Source organism: Malaclemys terrapin, chromosome 1 (assembly GCF_027887155.1).
Source record: "Malaclemys terrapin pileata isolate rMalTer1 chromosome 1, rMalTer1.hap1, whole genome shotgun sequence".
NCBI lineage: Eukaryota > Metazoa > Chordata > Testudines > Emydidae > Malaclemys > Malaclemys terrapin.
The window spans coordinates 242071690-242091934 of NC_071505.1; the positions used below are offsets into that span (position 1 = coordinate 242071690).

Consider the following 20245-nt stretch of genomic DNA (forward strand, 5'->3'; position numbering starts at 1 on the left):
GAATGTGATTAAATTTACACACTGTGCATAATCCCATTTGAAGGCTCAGGTACTTAGTAGGTAATACAGCCATTGCAAAACAGATATAAAGAGCAGATAAGGAAATACTCCAAAATCTGAACATGGACAAATAATTTGGTCCAGGTGATATGCATCTACCGAAAACTATATTTAAAGAGAGTCATGATGAACTGAGAGAGTCTTCAATATTGAAGAAAAGCAAAACTGATTTCAAAGGAAAGAAAAGTTACCCTATCAATTACTACCCCATAAACACAATAGACCAGGGGTGGTCAAACTGTGGCTCGTGAGCCACTTGCGGCTCTTTTACAGTTAAAGTGCGGCTCCCGAAGCCCCACAATCCACCCCCATTCTCCACCTACCAGGCTCGGGGAGCTCAGGGTTTCTGCCCTGCAGCGGGATGATGGGCTAGGGGCTTCTGCCAGAGATGACTGGTGCCTGCTGAGAGTGGGGGGAGGGGGCAAAATTTAAACCCACCCCCCACAACAGCTTGAGTCACGCCACCCCCTTACCCTCAGTGGCTCCTCCCTGCAGCTCCCAGGTGTTAGCTTTGCATCGAGAGGCCATGGCAAACAGGTGGGAGCTGCAGGGAGGGGCCACTACTTTAGTTCCATGGGGAGAGGCAGCAGCAGCTCTCCCTGCCTCTCCCCACGGTCGCAGCTCCCAGCTTGTAGACTTCAGCAGCTGCCATGCAAGAAGGGGGCCCAGTGGCACCATGTGACGGACCAGGACCAGCAAACCCTGGCAAAAATCTGGGGGGGCATGTGACCCCATGTGCCCTCCCCACACATCTCCTCTGGCGTCTGCCCAGCGGAGATGGGGGGCTCAGGACTTCAGCCCCATGGGGTGTGCCTACTGCAGCTTAGGGCTTCAGCCTTCTGAAGATTGTCGTATGTGGCTCAGAAGGTCAGTAAGTTTGGCCACCCCTGCAATAGACTAAGCACTAGAAAAGGTACTGCAGGAAACAATCTTGCATTGGCAGTGGACTGGACTAAATTATAAAAATTCATTATTTTTAATTTCAGTGCTTATGACTCTGCAAAAAGGTTCTTGCAAGCAATAGAGATTTTTCCAAGTGGAAGGAGTTGACCCTCCATGCATTTCCCAGCCCTGAAGGACAGAATGTTTTTCAGTCTGGGAAACAGGCTTAGTTCTTGCACTAGTAGTTAGAGTACATTTTTCAAGCACAGGAGTTAAACATGCATGAATGCTGAATTGCATGCTATCTATTCTAGCAGGTCAAAAATCTAATGCTCCACTTGGGTAGATGGTATTGCAGAGAGGATCACAAGAATATTAAATATACAATGGAACCTCAACAATCTACAAGAAGCTGAAAAAACTATCACAGGCAAAAGTTTTAATTAAACCAATATTTTAAATTAAGTGAAATAAAATGTAACTATTACTTACCATGAGACAGTGAAGCAACTTTGTCTGCCCAAAACAAGGCACTTTGATACTGTTGCTGGAAAAGAATGTTAGAAATGTTAGGGTTTGTTTATTTAAATATATTATTTAGCTTGATATGTCTTGCTATTACTTAAAGTGGAGTATAACACCAGATTCTTCATTGGTGGCTGTCTAACCCATCTTCAAAAAACAAAAAACAAAACAAAGAAAAAAACCCACACACCTTGAGTTAATTGATTGCCAAATAAGTCAAAGCAGTTAACATGTTTGTAAAGACTACTTAAGGCACTCCCCAAACATTTATGATGTACCCTAAATTGAGGCAGGGAGCTTTACTGTGAATCCTGGGAATAAGAGAGATGGAAGAATAGCATTTGATTATATTGGAGAGCCAGCTCTGCTACAGATAAGATTAAAAGTTGCTTTCTATTTAAAGGGAAACTCTTCAAAGTGTCCAAAAATCTGCATGGTTATTCATATTGCTTCAAATTGAGTGTGTCTTATGGGGCAGAGGGTAGGGTTAATGATCCAAATTTGGTCTCTTTTACCAAGCAGTTTGAGCTATAGTTCCCCAAACGACAAAGTTTTTAACAGATTCTACCAGTACTTTTTGTGCACACCTTGGTTAAACCATGGGTTTCAATCACTCAACATTTACCCAGTTACTGCAGGGCACTTTGGGGAAGCAATATAGGAAACACTATTCAACAAAGAGTCTGATTTTACAGATAGGCGCAAGCCTAATGCTCATGCACCTAATGGATTTGTCCACAAATGTGCAGATAGAGTGCCTGAGAGACTGTATACCAGACATGACACTCAGGACCCGTGTGACTCAAGAAGACATGTTATGGCCACTGAACCTGAGCAACACCCAGACACTATAAATTCAAACCCAACTCTAGCAGAAATCTGAAAATGAAATTTAGACATGGTCTGTCAGAGAGTATATTGTTTGGGGGAGAGGGGAACATAATCAGAGTATTGCTGAAAATTCAGAAAACATTCAAACTACTTAAAAAAAAATTATACAGTCCAATGCTTGCTAGGAAAGGAGGATGAATGAGGGTTGAGCCACGCTTGAGTTGTGCCAGAATGCTCTTGAATAGTGTTTTGGCATTTGATGGGGGAGTAGGAACAGCATTCTGATACTTCTGACCCAGTTTCCCCACTCCAGAAGGAGAGACAGCATCTCAGTAACCGCCATTTCTCCTTCTGGAGTGATCTTGGTAACAGAAGTAGTGGAGGAGGTGGCTGGCATGCCATGCCACGCGGGAGGGATTAGGGCAGAGGGTGTCTCTCGGCCCCAGATTCTTCTCAGACACTTATTCTACTCCACAGGAAACACCACATCTGCTAAAATATACAACCCATTTTACAGTCACTTTACCCTTATGCACATAATGCCAAACACTATATTTTCACTTACTTATCATTAAACTCACAGACCACACTAATTTCTCACCTAACTGCTGACTATTCCCAAGGCTAAAAGACCTGTATGCCCCACAACTAACATAATTTAGTGCTGAAATAAGGCATACTGGATTTCTGAAGATACACCTGCACATCTTTCCTTTGATCATACATATAGAGGGTCAAGCAGAGGAGCTAATCCTCCCCAGGGGGCACAGCTCCCCAAGACATCGTTGTATTACAGCTCTGACAAACTGCTCTAATTAATCTGTCCAATATTCAATACAGCTGCACTTAACTCAGTAAATGCAGCTGGACTGCACACAGATAATTCTCAGTGACTACTCCTGGTTCAGGGGTCAGAGTTGAGGTTGAGTGGGCATGTACCTTAACTCTTTATTTCCCTGGTTTTCAGAAGTTTGAGTTTTTCTGAATTTGATGTTTTGGAAGAGCACAAGATACCACTGGTTAATCTTAACTCTGCATTAATTAATGTTGTTGTCAGTGACTATACAAGAATTTGGGATCTGAATGAAGCAATATTCACAACGTATGGGAATTTTTTCAGACTGCACGTCCTATACCATTTGTTGTGGCCCTCCATCCCGGAAGGCCACACTTTAGCCTTAAAGATTTTAAGGCTAAAGTGTATAAAGTGCTTTAAGAAGAAAAATGCTATATAAATGTCAAATATAATTATTATAGGCAAGGATAATAGCAGAGCCTATTATTAAGGTCATCCAACACATACCACTATAAGGTCCTGATTTCAATGGCTTATAACTTCAACAAACTTACCATTTGGGCCAAGATTTTCCATACTGGTTATCTGCCTCAGCCTATTTCTTAAAGCTTTCTCTAAAAACAAGGCTATTAAAAATATTTTTTAATTTACAATTTAAAAAATACTCTAGTGAGCTTTTTTCCAGTGCTCAGGATGAGCAGCAATATTCTGTTTTCACCTCCTTGTTCAATGCATGGCCCTAAGCCTTATTTACTGTACACTATTCAAACCCTGCTCTTGAAGAAAATTACTAATTTCCTCATTGGCTTTTCTATGACAGCTATCATAGAATTACAGTGCTTCAAACATTAAAAGCGATGTAAATGTCTAGGGACAAATTAGAAAGGCCAAGCACAAAATGAGATTAAACTAGCTAGGGCCAGAAAGGATAACAAGAAAATATTTTACAAATACATTAGATGCAAGAGGAAGACCATGGACAGGGTAGGCCCATTACTCAATCAGAAAGGGAAGACAGTAACAGAAAATACAGGACTGGCTGAAGTTTTAAATGCCTTTTTCATTTCAGTTTTCACCTAAAAGGTTAGCAGTAATTGGATGATTAACATAGTGAACATCAGTGTAAATACAGTAGGATCTGAGACTAAAATAGAAAAAGAACAGGTTAACAATTATCTAGATAAGTTAGATGTCTTCATGTCAGCAGGGCCTGAGGAAATACATCCTAGAATACTTAAGGAACTGGCTGAAGAGATCTCTGTGCCATTAGTGATTATCTTTGAGAACTTGTGAAGGACAAGAGAGATCCTAGAGGATTGGAAGAGGGGAAATATAGTATCTATCTATAAAAAGGGGAATAAGGACAAGCCAGGGAATGTGTAGACCAGTCAGCTTAACTTTGGTACTCAGAAGGATAATACAGCAAATAATCAATTTGTAAGAAACTAGAAGATAAGGTGATACTTAAAGATCAACCTCTGGATGGGGGGGAAGCAGTAAAGCTGATATATCTCAACTTTAGTAAGGCTCTTGATACTATTTCACATGACCGTCACATAAGCAAACTAGGGAAATATAGTCTGGAGAAACCTACTGCAAGGTGGGTGAACCAACTGGTTGGAAAACCATATTCAGAGAATAGTTCTCAATGGATCACAGTAAAATTTGAAGGGCATATTGAGTGGGTCCACAGGGATCTGTCCTGGTTTTATTCAATATCTTCATAAACGATTTGGATAATGCCATATAGAATACACTCATATGATATCAAGCTCGGAGGAGTTGCAAGTACTTTGGAGGACAGGATTAGAATTCAAAATGATCTTGACAAACTGGAGGAATTGTCTGAAATAAATAGGATGAAATTCAATAAGGGCAAATGTAAAGTACTACACTCAGGAAGGAATAATCAATGCACAAGTACAAAATGAGAACTGATTGTCTACGAAGAAGTACTGCAGAAAAGGATCTGGGGGTGATAGCGGATCACAAATTAAGTACGAGTCAACAACAACAAGAAAATTCTTGTTGCAAAAGAATAAAAAAAAAAAATCACTCTGGGATGTATTAGCAACAGTGTTGGAACCAAGGCACAAGAAGTAATTCTTCCACTCTACTCAGCACTGATAAAGACCTCAAACTGGAGTAGTGTGTTTATTTTTGGGTACCACACTCTGGGAAAGATGTGGACAACTTGGAGAAAATCCAGAGAGTTACAAAAATGATTAAAAGTCTAGAAAACATGACCAACAAGGAAAGATTGAAAGAGTGGGTTTCTTTAGTCTGGAAAAAAGAGGACTGAGGGGGAAGTGATAACTGTCTTCAAGGGCATAAAATGTTGTAAAGAGAAAGGTGATACATTGTTCTTCTTAATCACTGAGGACAGGATAAAAAGTAATGGGATTAAATTGGAGCAAGGGAGCTTTAGGTTAGACATTAACAAAGATTTCCTAAGTGGAAAGGAGTTAAGCACTAGAACAAATTACCTAGGGAACATATGAATCTCCATCACTGGAGATTTTTAATAGCAGGTTAGACAAACACCTGTCAGGGATGGACTAGATAATACTTAGTCCTGCCTCAGTGCCGGGGGACTGGACTAGATGACCTGTCAAGATTCCTTCAAGTTCTACGTTTCTATGGTTTAATTTATCTTCAAACACTCCTGTAAAGCAAGTGAGTGGTATGACCCAATATTACAGACAGGGAGCTGAAGCACAAAGTGTCTAAGATTAGTTGTCCACTCATCTGCTGTCCAATGATTTTTCAAAGTCCTTCGGATTATATACCACTTTATCTGTTCCAAGCGCTACTCCATCCCATTGACTTCAGCTACGGCTGTGAGTGCTGAGCACTGCTGCACATTAGACCCCAGGTGTCTCAAGCACTCAGAAAAAGCGGGACAGGCTGTTAATGGCCCCCTGTGAAAAGACTGGTGTAAGCCACTTGCCCACAAACTCTGTGGCAGAGGCAGCCATAGAATCCAGTTCCCCAGGGCAACATTTACCGGCCTTCACCATGAGCCCATCCTGCCACCCTCTGCTCGCTGTCCACAGGGCTGCAGCAGGCGAGGCAGGGGCCCACCAGACCACGCCGCAGTCACTGCCCAGCACGGGGGCGGGGCCACCCCGTGCCGTGCACGAGGACTCGCCTAACCCCTGAAACGGCGGTAACGGCCCGGAGCTGTTCGGTGCGTGACGTTACTTAACACGACACACGCGTGGCCCAGAGCTGGCGGGGGCTCACTCCAGAGCAGACCGTTACGCTCCCGGCTCTCGCACCCGCCTACCAGCCCCTGCCGGGACACGCTCCGCTACTAGGGCCCCCGAGGAAACAGGGGTGGAGACGCACCCCGGCCCCGCCCCACGGCGCGCACCTCCCCACGGCGGGCCCCGCAGCCACTCAGAGGGCGAGGGGGCGTCAGGGCCGGGTTAGGAGCGGGACGGAGAAAGAGGCTGCGCGGGCTGCTGTCCCCTCACCTGGTCTATGTACTGCCGGACCCGCTTCCTCAGCCGCTCCAGGTTCATCTCCCTACGCGCGCGAGCCGGGTGGCCTCAGGATGCTCGGCACGCGTCGCTCACTCAGGTAACGGTTTCGCTGTCACGCGCCAAGCGCGCAGCCCGTGCACCCCGCACTCTCTGCCGGCCTCGTTTTCTAGGCGTGCCGCGCGGTAACATGTCCCCTTCCGGTGTCGCTTTCGAACTCACTCCCCCCAGAAACACCACCCCGCGCGGATGGTTCCTACAGCGCGCGCAGAGCCGAGCCGCCGCGCTAGAGCGGGGCGGGGCGGGCGACTGGGGCTGCGCTACACTATCTATCTCCCTCCTGGGGCAGGGCCCGGGGGAGGAAGGGGGACTGTGACCCAGCGCTGCCCGGGCTTGTGACGTTTCTGCCGTTTCTCTGACGTCTCCAGCTCCTGGAGTCCTGTTATTTGGCCAGAGCCTCCGCGTTCATTAGAAGGCACGTCCCCAGAGCCCTAGGGGACGCGTGACCCGCTGCACCTTAAAGGCTCAGGCACAAATGAAGAGAAATAGAAAACTCCCAAAGTGGCGTGGGGTGGTGGTGGTATTATTTAATCCTATGATTTCTTTAAAGGCCTGACGGGGGGTTGGTACGTTTTAGCACCTTACAAGATATTATTAATAGAGGAGCTCTCTTCCCTCTGTTACCCCCTTGTGAGGAGGCCTGGGTTGCCACACTGGGCCAAGTACCACTCAGTTTAAAAGGTCCAGGGAACGCTGAATGAGGGTTGAAATCCTTCCCCAGCAATAGCACACTCGCACTACTTGCTGTGCATTAGGTATTAATGAGTAGATTAGCTCTACCTGTGCTGTTATTATTTAGCCTGAAATATTAACCACGGACGTCCAGAGGCAGTGAAATTGGAAAGGCAGGTTTGGGCTCACAAGTGACCCAACACTGAACGAGCAGTTAGGCCATGTAGCAAGTGGCTAGCTATGGCTGGGAATGTGAAGTAAAATATTTTCTTGGCATTAGGTCAAGTGTGCCATAAACGTGATGGGGAAAATAATTTTTCAAAAGAATGTCATAGTATTAAGGCGAAGACTTGAAAACAGTAAGGCCATGATGCAAATTTCCTTGTAGTGACTGCAGAGGAAAGTATTGTAGATGTGCAAATATTGGTAAACCCTAATGGCAGAATTATAGTCTTCAGATTGGATGTTGGAATACAATTCTATGTTTGTTTGTTTTGTTGTTTTTGGGGGTTGTTTTTTGTAATATATAATACAGTAGCTAAGGAAAAGGTGCAGAAATACAAAGCAAAGCTTGTTTCATATTCTAAATACAATAGTAGTGCAAGTGACCTACAATGTGTTTTTTAAAAACAGTATGAAATACATAGTAAATGCAGATGTATTACTTGTGCTACATCTAAAAATCTACTTAATCGTGCAATGAATTAAATGTTTGATCTATATGCTAGCCACCGAAATGCAAACAGAGAGCACAGACTGCATACTAGTAAAGTTCTCAGATGTCTTTCAATGCTTGGGTTGTCTGGAAGGAGGATACTATTTTAAGATAAAACAATCAGTAACTCTGTGCATCCATCCTCCAAAGCCTTCCCCAAACATTTGGTCTAACAAATAAAATAAAATAAATTGAGAATATTGAAAAGCTGAGGGTTATTAAAAGTGTAGAAAAACCTAGAGAATGAGTTAGTTCAAGGGTTATAAGTGGAAGACCAAGGCATTGAACCGCATGCACAATAACAGAAACATCCAATGAAATCTGTTGAAAAGGGAGCCACTAAGCTCCTGCAAGTGCAAATATTCTCCGAGTTAGATGCAAGCAGCACGTGTTTCAGCAAGTAAAGTTAGATAACTCAAGTTCTAAATTAATGATTTTTAATGCAACATTTGTGCACGATGAATTTAAGTGACTGTTTATATTTGTTGTATATCTTTGGTATTCTACAGGTTTCTGAGGGATTATATAGCCCTGAAGTTATAACTCATACTGTTTTAATTTGGGGCAGGTATACAATAAGTTTTGTGGAGATCAAGCCTTTGTTATGTCTTTCACTGATTTATATGACATTATAGATCAGCCCTCTTCTGGATTCAGTTGCCTGAGGAATCTTTTACAGTTTTGGCTGCACATGTTTTTGAAGCATTGCATATACAAATAAAATTGATAAGACTTTGACTAACTGCCTGAAAAAGGTGTGTCTATATTAAGCTTGGTGTCACTTGACATTTGTTCTCAAATGATACTGGCAATTCAGGGATCTGTTGTCCTGAAACTTTAAATACATTAAAAAGAACCGGAGTTCTTATGGCACCTTAGAGACTAACAAATTTATTAGAGCATAAGCTTTCGTGGGCTACAACCCACTTCTTCGGAAAGCTTATGCTCTAATAAATTTGTTAGTCTCTAAGGTGCCACAAGTACTCCTGTTCTTTTTGAGGATACAGACTAACACGGCTGCTACCCTGAAACCTTTAAATACATTAGAGCTAGATACATGTCAATAGTTCGTATCTTCAATTCCTGAATATTTAAAGTACATTTTTAAAATTTCTGTGTTTGGGACATCCAGGTTTGCACAAAATCCATTTATTCCCCAATTTTAAGATCAAAGTTTAAGTAATTTCCCTTTATAATTAAAAAAAAAATAATTAAAGCATACATTATTAATAAAGTCTAATTAATTTGAGTCAGTATTTAAAACTAAACATGATATAAAGCTTTCACATTCTAACCCTTTCAAAAAATGTAAAAATCACTAAAATGTTTCAGAATACATTAAATGAATCCTTATTCTATCCAAATGTTAATATCAAACCACAGAAAAGTAAAAGCATACAAAATGCATCTAAAATATGAAAGAACAAACTGAAAAGTAATTTTTTTTTCTTATCACTTATAAAAGGGGGTGGGGGAAGCCTCTCACTGTAACATTTCAAACTAACCATAGTTTTCAAAACAAACCCGTATCTGTACCAGTTAGGGCAAAATCTCTCCGTCTGCATATATTTTAAAACTTTTAAATGGGAAAACTAACTCTTCTTATCTTTAAAAAGGATAAACATGTAGTTGGCTCTTGTCTTTATAGGGGTTTCTTTTTGCAGTTACTTTATAAAATTTGTCCTTGAACAACAGACAAATTTTGTATCAGTAAATCAAAGTATTGTTAACTTTCACATAATTGCATGAGGTATCATTGATTGGGTTACTTTCTATAATTTCTTCAAAATTATTTAATTACATACCTCTTTATTTACTTTCTCAGTTTCATTGTTAAAGAATTTAACCATGCATATAAAGCATTTCAGTGCTTAAATATATATTAATGTGCATATGGGTAGATTCTTCTCTGTACTTACATCTGCTCTGTTCAGGAGGGGGTAGGAAGAGGGTGCCAGGAAGTTGGTTCAGCTGTTTGATTCTGTGGCAGCCATGACATAAGTTACAGCAGCCCAATGGTTCTTTTACACTACCTGAGCATATCTCTGTAGAAACCACATAATTTGCCACTTCAGAACCAGCAGACTGCTGCTGTCTTAATCCTGAGACACCCCCTCTCCAAAGGGAAGGGTGGTGGATGCTGGAACTACTGTGCTGGTTTAGGCTGAGCTCAAAACCTTTCTCAATCCTCCCATCTGCTGAGGAAATTCTCAGCTGTGGCCAGACTCTGACTCTTCAGCATCATCTGAACAATACAAAAGATTGAATCTGGAGAAGGGAATCTGGCCTCTATGATTATACATTTATTTTGGAATTAATGTAAATATTGTTTGTTTTTATTTTGGGGATTCAGTTCCCAGTATAGAACCTGGGTGATAGGAAAAGGGGAAGAAATCCCAGATGGCCTGGAGTCAAAACTGGTCTGAGATTTACCAATGTGGTTTCCTCAAAGATTGTTATTCCCTTCCTGACAATGGTTCTCCACTCAATTCAATAAGCTGCCAGAATTTCCAAATGTCAGCAGTAATGTTACCATCTTTAAGTGATTTCTTAAAATGAAGATAAGAACCTTCATGTATTTGATTACCAAAGATCATCTTCAGAAGATATTCAGAGGGAATTTGAATGATGTACCCAGCCTGATGCAATTAAATTTCCTTACCAAGAGCAGGAGCACCTCATAGCTAAGAGTAATGGCAAAGTTTATCTCTGGAGGTAGTCATACTGGTTGATGTTGAGTATCATTCTGTGACAACACATGTGGATGTCGTCAGTCTTCCAGACTTGATGCACTTGCAAAGTGACATTTTGGAGCAATAGTTTGCAGCTACAGAATGTATGCTAAATATAATTCTGCAAATGACTGAAAAGAAGTGTTAAGATATTTACCTATGGCCCACTCCAAAGCTCATTGAGTCTCTTTCTACTAATTTCATTGGCTTCAATAAGCTTTAGCTTAAGGTCTTACCATCCTAAATGTGCTGTTTTTCTGCTCACTATTTAACAGCAATCTCATCTTGTCCTGGCAGTTGCTGCATTTCAGCCGTGGCTGATTCTCATATATTATATAATTTTATAGAGCATTTTGGGATCCTTATATTTACATCATACCATCCAAATTAAAGATGATTGAGTATATGAAAATATTTAGTCATACCTCACATAAACAGCTTATGTGCCTTTTTATAACTTCTTAATACGTGTGACAATATTTTAAATTAAACAAGTTCTGCAAAACAGCACATTCTACACATTTGTATCATTAGTGGCAGAAGCTTGCTAGGAAAGGAACATGGGAAAGGTGTGGAGGCTTGTATCAAAGCTAGGATACAGAGAATTAATTTCCCATCTAGTCCACTGTAGTCTAAATGCAGAGAATTTGAGAATGCTAACAGAGCTGCCATAATCCGATTAAAAGGCATTTAGGGAAGGGACTGTTACTACCTAGCCTAAGATAATGGGGCCCAGATATTGATGGCACTTCTGTAATATATGTAAAACAGTAATCTCCTGCTTCAAGGATAGGGTCCTGGACTTCAGTTCAATGATGCTTTGCTAGTGTGGAAAGTTAACTGCTTTCTTAAGAAGCTCCACCATGGGCAGAAAGGAAGAAAGGAAACTGAGGTTGGAAACAAGATAAACTAGTTGTAAACCTCAAAAAAATTCTTCTACAAAAGCGAGCTCTGTAGGACTGTTTGTCTACCTTGACTTGTTCTCTCTTTTGGGAGATTAATGTGAAACTTTTATAAAACAGATCATGTGTAACACTGTTCTTATCTAACCTGACTAGGCATCTTGGTTTTGAGTGTTTTCTGGGAAACATTTGGTTGATTTTTAGATGTTTTGGGTAATAAAATCCTGAGATAAGGCCCTCGAGAGACCAGTTTCAACAACTGAACTGAAGCTGGAGAATCTATCAGTTTATAGAACATCAAAAGATTATTCAATAAAGCACATCAGTAAACAAAAAAAAAAGCAGATTTTTTTTAAAAGGGAAAATATACTGAATTACTTTTTGAATGATGTTTGAAGACTCCTGTTTAAAATTAAAGGATACAGAAAAAGAGAGAGACAGACTGTATTCCTAGGGACAGTCAATTTCCTTGCTGGAGAGCCAAATTTAGATTTGTTCAAAGAGTAATGAGTGTTTACAAAACTTATTGAACAGAAATGTTTGCATTCTTTAAAAAAAATATCTGAAAGCAGGTTTGTTAAAATTTGAACATCCTCCTACAGTTCTTTGAACCCAAGGAATAAGCATACTGTACTATGCACGAGAGTCAGAAAGTGAAGGTGACTAATCTATCCTGAGTGTCAAAGTCAACTGGCAGGTGCATTTATGGGGGCTAGTTTAAAAATGTAAGTAACATTCACAAAAGTAAATAGTTATGAATAAGTTACATTGTAAAAACTAAGAGAAAATAAACACCGGGTTATTTTCAAAACATCTAATGACATCATAATTTTCTGATGACTAAACCATACTAATACTATTATAACAATATTGTTAAGAAACCTATTTTATACTATTCTGCAATAGAAATGTAATTTATTCTATAACATAACAGAAAAACAGTGATAACAGATCAGTCATTAAAGGCCAGATGGTGATTTATACCAATGAAAGTACCCGAGTAAGTGCTTACCAGCGTGAGTAAGGGCTCGACAAAATCTATCAAGTTCTGCACATTCTCATCTCCTATTGCTTGTTATCCTCATTTGTTGCATCTTCTCTTAAGTGGATAGTAAATAAGCTCTCTGGAGAAGGGACCATATTAACCAGTGTGTTCATACTGTACATAGCAGTAATCCTGACTATGGCCTTTCAGTGGTACCACAGTATAAATAATATCACCAATTCCATATTTTTACTAGGGCAAAAAGTTTTAAGGAAGATAAGGGGAAATAAAAAGAACACCTGGAAGTAACTGGCTGCTGCAACTTACATGTACTGCTGGATTTGCTAGCACAGCTTCTAAATTGTTTGAACCAACAATTCTCTGCTTAACAAGATGCATGTATATTTATTTTGAAGTGTAGACCTGGAGACTTAAGAACAGTCTGCTGTGACTGATCATTGTGCAGTTTCCAAATGGTCAGATTTTTGTTGACTCAAACACAGTATTTTTATTAAAAAGAAGCAAAGACACTAGTTCTCAGTGAGTACCAGGGGGTCCATGCCCTCCTGGGAAGATTCTCCTCCCTAATACAGCCAGTCATGAAAGGCTTTGCCTCTACCCAGGTTACTGGTTCCAGCTCTCTAGAGTAAAACCACTGAGAGTCTTGTGAGAAATCTACAGTTAAGCATGAAGTTTATAAGGAAGCGTGATTCATCTGAAGGATGATGTAGGCAGGGTTAATGCTACGAGGGAGCATGTAAAACTCCTGACAAGGAGTGGAAAGAGTATAGCCTGATTTCACCAAAGCCCCCTTACTTAGACTACTTACTAGGTATACCAATCAGATAGTAGAAGAGAGGATATAGTTCAAAATTGGGGAGTATTAGTAAAAGGATATTTTGTTAATTAAATAGACATGATCTAGGGCTGGAGAAATGATCTAGGCCAAAGTTGGGGACTTAAAAACCTGACATTTACCAAGACTGAACAGGCATTTTTCCTACTCTGTAGAACTCTCGATCCAATTAAAGAGCTACTATTGAATCAGACTTGAGATTTTAAAAGATGATCTCCTGCCCTCTAGTGTTCAAGAGCTTCTCAGTTGCTGTGCAGTGTTTTGCCTGGTTTTCAGAACACTTTCCAGTCTTGCATCAATTGATTAATTAACATCACATTTTTCTTATCCTGCTGTCTCTCTGTGATTATTAGAAACTTAGAGAAAGTATTAGTTTGTAGGGGAAAATTACAACAGAGGATTAATTGTGATCTGGTCATTCATTATTGACAAGCTGGAGGTGGAAAAGAGATGAGTCTCTCTTAAATATACAACTCACCACTATCTGTTTTAATTTGTCTCTCTTTTTTCTTTTTTGGAAGTCTGTAGTTCTAATTAGTGTACCAAGATTTCTATTATGAATTTTCCATATGTCTCACAATCTGAGTCAATAAAAATGCTGGTCATGATGTGCAGCATAGACACCAGACTGATGTAAAAGGTACAAGAGGATACGTGTATTTTAAGAACATCTAAATGACTAAAAGGAGGAGTTGAGGTATTCTGTACCAAAACTCGTATTTAAAATGGGGATTCCCAATGGTGAATCTGCTATTTATCTATAAAGAACTGGCTTCATGGCTTCTGAGGATGAGAGGGGAATTTGGGCTCTCTAGTGGTGCCACTGGATGCTCAAGGTGCTAACAGAACGAAATCCAGTGTTGATAACTATGAAGGGATGCAGGGGGTGTATTAAACCCAACAGGGGAACTGAAGGGGTTAAGAAACAACTCTGGGCCAAAGCAACCCTGCCCATCTGAACTTACTGTGCATGCTCCAGCTGGAAGTGGATCTTAAAAAGGAGCCAGGCAGCTCAGTAAGGGGCTGATAGGGCAGGGAGAGGAAACTACCCTGAGAACTCCTGAAGAAGGACATTGCAGAAGCCTTTCCTGGGCGGTGGGGAAGGGAGAGAGGCCTGCTGAGCCCAGAAAGGCTGAAGATTCAGTTACTCTTTTTCTTTACTAGTGTGAGTCAAACTGTAAGACTTCGGTGGGTAGGAAGTGGCCTAGGGAGGCAGCTTTAATACATTCCTGAGTGCTGGACTTTGTGGCTTCTTACAGGGCCCTGGGCTAGGGCCCAGACCATAGGTGCTGAAAAAAATAGTGTGTGCTTAGCACTCACCAGCAGCCCACTGATCAGCTGGAGACTGCATTTTTGACTTCTTGTTAACCAGTGTGGTGAGACAGAAGTTTACTTTGTTATTGGCTTGGTATATCTAATGATAGAATAACCACCAGTCTGGGATGGGTCTGCGCTATTTCTCAACAGTTTGTCCTGAATCTGGCATCCTAAGCTGTGATCCACTGAGGCACGGTGACGGGGTCAATACATGGGCGGAAGCCCTCCCTCTCACCCCGTGTTCATGAAGGTGGGGGACCCAATATTTTCCTTGAGACTGTTATCCCAAGTAGGGATAAAGTTAACTCATGACCTCATTGGAGGGCGAGTCAACCCTCCACCAAAGGGCAGACTGCCACAGGGTGGGACAGCAGTCAGTGAGAGACATGGGAGGTGGGGTGAGCAGAGACCTAGTGCTCTAACTATAGGCAACACTGCCAGTGAGCACTGCCTATCACAATGCACATCGGAAAACATAATCCCAACCATACGTACAAAATGATGGGTCTAAATTAGTTGTTACCACTCAAGAAAGAGATTGTGGAATCATAGTGGATAGTTCTCTGAAAACAGCTGCTCAATGTGCAGTGGCGGTTAAAAAAGCTAACCATGTTAGGAACCATTAGGAAAGAGCTAGATAAAAAGGCAGAAAATATCATAATGCCATTATATAAATTCATGTTATGCCCACACCTGGAATACTGCATGGAGTTCTGATTGCATCATTTAAAAAAAAAATATATTGGCATTGGGGGAAAAAGTACAGAAAAGGGCAACAAATATGATTAGGGGTATGGAACAGCTTCCATATGAGGAGAGATTAATAAGACTGGGACTTTTCAGTTTGGAAATGAGACGACTAAGGGGAATATGATAGAGGTCTATAAAATCATGAATGAAGTAGAAAATGAAGTGTTATTTAATCCTTCACATAACACAAGAACTAGGTGGTCACCCAATGAAATTAATAGACAGCAGGTTTAAAACAAACAAAAGGAAGTACTCTATCCAATGTAACCGTCAACCTGTGGAACTCATTGCCACATGATGTGAAGGCCAAAAGTATATCTGGGCTCAAAAAAGAATTAGATCAGTTAATGGAGGATTGATTTATCAATGACATTTAGCCAAGATGGTCAGCGATGCAACTGTATGCTCTAGGTGTCCCTAAACTTTCACCTGCCAGAAGCTGGGATGACCAGGGATGGACAACTTCAAATTGGCTTGCTCTGTTGGTTCCTTCTGAAGCATCTGGCATTGGTCACTGTTAGAGACAGGATGCTGGGCTAGATGGATCATTGGTCTGACCTGGTATTGGCTGTTCTTAGGTCTACTTGCTCCTTGGTGTTTTTGCTCATGGTGCTACTATATTTTGTGTGGGTAGTTGGTTATGATGTAGACCAGTGGTCACCAACCAGTCGATCATGGTCGACTGGTCGATCCTGGAGCCTCTGCCGGTCGATCGCGATCTCCAGCTCCTAAAAGCCGGCAGCGCAGCAGGGCTCAGGCAGACTGCTTGCCTGCCCTGGCCCCACATCTCTCCGGAAGCTGCTGGCATGTCTCTGCGGCCCCTGTGGGGGAGGGGGAGAGGCGGCTCTGTGTGCTGCCCCAGCCCCCAGAATCATTGGGAACCGGCCAATGGGACCTGTGGGGTGATGCTTGCAGGCCCGGGCAGTGCACAGAGACCCACTGCCCCCATCACCTCCAGGGGTCAGAAAGATATGCCAGCAGCCAGCCGCTTCCAGAGCGGCATGGGTCAGGGCAGGCAGGCAGCCTGCCTGAGCCCTGCAGTGCCACTGACCAGGAGCCACTTGTAGTAAGAGCCTCGTGCCAGAGCCTGCACCCCGCATCTCCTCCCACACCCCAAATCCCTGCCCCAGTCCAGTGAAAGTGAGTGAGGGTGGGAGAGAGTGAGTGACAGAGGGAGCAGAGAATGGAGTGATCAGGGCAGGGCCTTGGGGAAGGGGCTGGGTAGATCCTGGGTTGATCTTAAATTTAAAAAGTGATCTTGTGTATAAAAAGGTTGGAGATCACTGATGTAGACCATGCTCCCCCAGATATGGATACCTCTAATGCTTTTCATATAAACCATCAAACAGTAGTTGGATAACAATGACTATTGGGCACTAGTGACCTACTTCAAATTTGAATCTGAGACCTACAGGTGAAAAGATTAATATTTCATTATCAAGCCCCTGAGCCATTCCCGTTTACCAAATACAACTTGGCTATGTGATCATGTATAATAAAGTGTTTCTAAAAGTAGCTGAAAATCATGTAGATACTATTTTGCAAAGCTTCATTATCTGAAGTCTAAACCATTGCAGTCATCAAGTCTGAGAGTGCAGAGCGAGAAGGCATGTTGGGCCAAGTTCATTCCTAATGTGTCCCCAGTGAGGTGAATAGTTATATCAGGGATAAATTTAGACCCTTGATTGAAATTTATAATCCATGGAGAACCCTTCTGAACAAGACTCTAGGAGTGAATACTGAAACTTCCTGCAAAAGCCATAGATACTTATAATCTTTATCTCTGTTATTCTCCCAAGTGTAGGCAGAAAAGATTCAATTTGACACAGGCCGGCTGCAAGAAGCCCTTTTACATAAGAAGATCTAATTTAATAGTTTCTGAAAGTGCAGGAACCCAGAGTGAAATTCCAGCCCAATTGAAGTAGGATTTCACCCCAAATGTCCCAACAATGAGGGTGCTATTTTTTTCACTGGGACTTTTTCTTGACTTGGACATTGTTTTTATTCATTATTCAGGAGTAGTTTTACCTTCTATTTTTGATAAATGGCTTCATTTATAAAATGTTTATTAATTTTACAGAAGAGACATGTTTTAATCAAACAACTAACAACATAAAAACTAATCTCTTCTCAAAAAAGAATGCATGAAATATAAAAACATATATGCAGTCCTTAAAGGTGCATACAGGACCAGTCCTGCTTGTCTGGTTTATATGAATAATCGCATAAAGAAAATAATCTTTGGCCCGCAGTACAACATGTAACAACAAAGTACAACTATGCAAATATAGAAATAAATAAAAATACTCCCACCCAGCAAACAGGCCCATGCATGTTACATTGTATTGATCTGTATGTTCATGTATACATTTCACACATAGCACTATAAAACAACTATCTGTACTTCCCCAAGTCTGTAGATTTTCCCCTATGAAATTTAGAAATGGATTCTATATTGCATTAAAGTAATTCAGTTTAACTTTTATTCCAAATACAATATTTTTGTATGAGACTGTTGTTGCAAGGTCTGTCAGGTGATTGTAGATACATTTTCCATGTCCTTCCATTATTGTAGAATAATCCTTTTAACATTATTAGACTAGAGAAAGTCATTCTGCTAATGCTTTAGGATTTCTTTAATTTCTGAAAGATGAAATATGGCAACAGAAGGTTCCAATTATAAGGTATATTATTTAATTACTAACATTTTGGACTAAATTAATTGTACCTTTTTGCATTCCAGAAGTATGTCTGTGGTATCCAGTTATAGCTAAGTAGCTCCATCATTTATTTCAAGTATACATATGTGACCTACGTATTATAAAGAACTTAAATTTCAAACATGCAGACAGAATCTGGAACAAAATCTCAAAAGAAGAGTTACCAGTCAATAAGCAGTATGCCATTAAGACAATGTAAATCAATCTTCCATAGATTATATTGGATCCCAACTCACAATTGCTGCATGCATATTTCTAGTTGCCATCTTTTACTTTTTTAATTATAAAACTTTCATACTCCTCTTTTAGCAGATCTATGAGAATGATTTTAAAGAAAACATAATATGCATATATATACAATACAAAACTTGTATTGCTTAGAATGTTGTTGGGCATAATCCTATTACCACAAATGAGACAGAAAGGCTATGCTACAGGAAGTGGGACAGAAACCTCTTTACATCCTGTTCTTTTATTCTGTCATCTGCATAAAAACATGTAAAAGAAAATCGGCACCTACACCAGGGGTCTCAAACTCACGGCCCACAGGCCATCTGCGGCCCGTGAACCTCCCCAATGGGGCCCGCAGGGCTCCAGCAATTTTGGGGCCAGGTCTCTCCCTTGGCCCCACCTGCCGTCCCCGGACGCTCCCCCCACCCAGGCAATTTGCAATGGCCCGGGGCCCTGGCAGTACAGCGGAGCTGAGCAAGCCTCTGCCTGCTCGCTCCACGTGTCTGCCAGCCCCTCCCTGCTGCCGCGGGGCGGGGCTGTGCTTCCACGCGCTGCCCCCACCCCGAGCGCCTCTGCAGCCAATGGGAAGCTGAAGGGGCGGTGCCTGGGAGCAGCAGCATGCAGAGGTCCCCCAGCCCACCCCGCCTTGGAACCCTAGGTAAGCGCCGCACCTCCTCCCCCCTCCCAGAGCCTGCACCCCCACCCCACATACCCCCTCCTGCCCCCAAACTCCCTCACAGAGCCTGCAAACCCACCCCCTCCGCCTGCATCCTCACCCCCTGCCCCAGCCCAGAGCCTGCATCCAGCACCCAAACTCCCTCCCAGAGCCTGCACCCCAGACCCCCTCCCAAAACTCCCTCCCAAAGCCTTAGGCAGGTGGGGGCGGAGTTTTGGGGGGGCGGGTTCTGGGCGGCATGAGTGACATTATTGGCCTGCTGGGAGGATTTGAGGACTGGCACTGGCCCTAAGGTAAATTGAGTTTGAGACACCTGATCTACACACTGTTTCTCCAAAACCAAATGTTTTCATGTCAGATGTGACCTGCTGAAGAGACAACAACACAACACAGGATAAAATAGTTATTACTTATTGCTGATGCTGAGGTGTAGCATCAAGGGTAAAAGCTGTGGCAGACTGACTATTTCCTGAAATATGAACTTTACTGAAGTTAAACCTTACTGAATTAGGTTTAAAGTGTTAGGGGTCCATTGTATTAATGCAATTGTGTGAGTGTTATTGTGGAATTGTATGTAACTTAGGCAGGCCATTAATTCGGTTTTAAACCGGACAGTCCTCTTCTTCGGTGCTTTGTCCCCTACCTGGTACTGAGACAAAAGTAGGGGGAGAGGGATAGCTCAGTGGTTTGAGCATTGGCCTGCTAAATCCAGGGTTGTGAGTTCAATCTTTGAGGGGGCCATTTAGGGAACTGGGGTAAAAAAATCTGTCTGGGGATTGGTCCTGCTTTGAGCAGGGGGTTGGACTAGATGATCTCCTGAGGTCCTTTCCAACCCTGATATTCTATGAAAACCAGATGTGTGTTTTTTTCAGAGAAGGGATGCTATTTTGAAAAGCACGCTGCTCCCCCGCCACCCTCGCCAGTGTGACCTCATATGCACTGTATGCATGAGTTCATGCCAATGGAGGCAGAGTAGTGTGATGTTCCAAATAGCGTCCTCTGTCCAGTGTAAGCTTGTACACACATTGTGTTTGAGGTCACACTGATGGG

General features: G+C 41.9%; 2 protein-coding genes across 2 annotated transcripts in view; one reads left to right on the plus strand and one right to left on the minus strand.

The window, feature by feature from the left end:
- The window catches only part of CDC16 (cell division cycle 16), a 63055-nt gene extending 56392 nt beyond the window's left edge, over window positions 1–6663 (minus strand). The window contains exons 1-2 of the mRNA XM_054010906.1: window positions 6574–6663; window positions 1435–1489 (exon numbers count right to left, since the gene is read on the minus strand). Coding sequence (XP_053866881.1) covers window positions 1435–1489; window positions 6574–6621 — 103 coding nt within the window. The 5' untranslated portion in view covers window positions 6622–6663. The remainder of the gene's footprint in view (window positions 1–1434; window positions 1490–6573) is intronic.
- Window positions 6604–20245, plus strand: part of RASA3 (RAS p21 protein activator 3) — a 284524-nt gene continuing 270882 nt past the window's right edge. The window contains exon 1 of the mRNA XM_054010897.1: window positions 6604–6679. The gene's annotated coding sequence lies outside the window, so the exon portion shown is untranslated. The remainder of the gene's footprint in view (window positions 6680–20245) is intronic.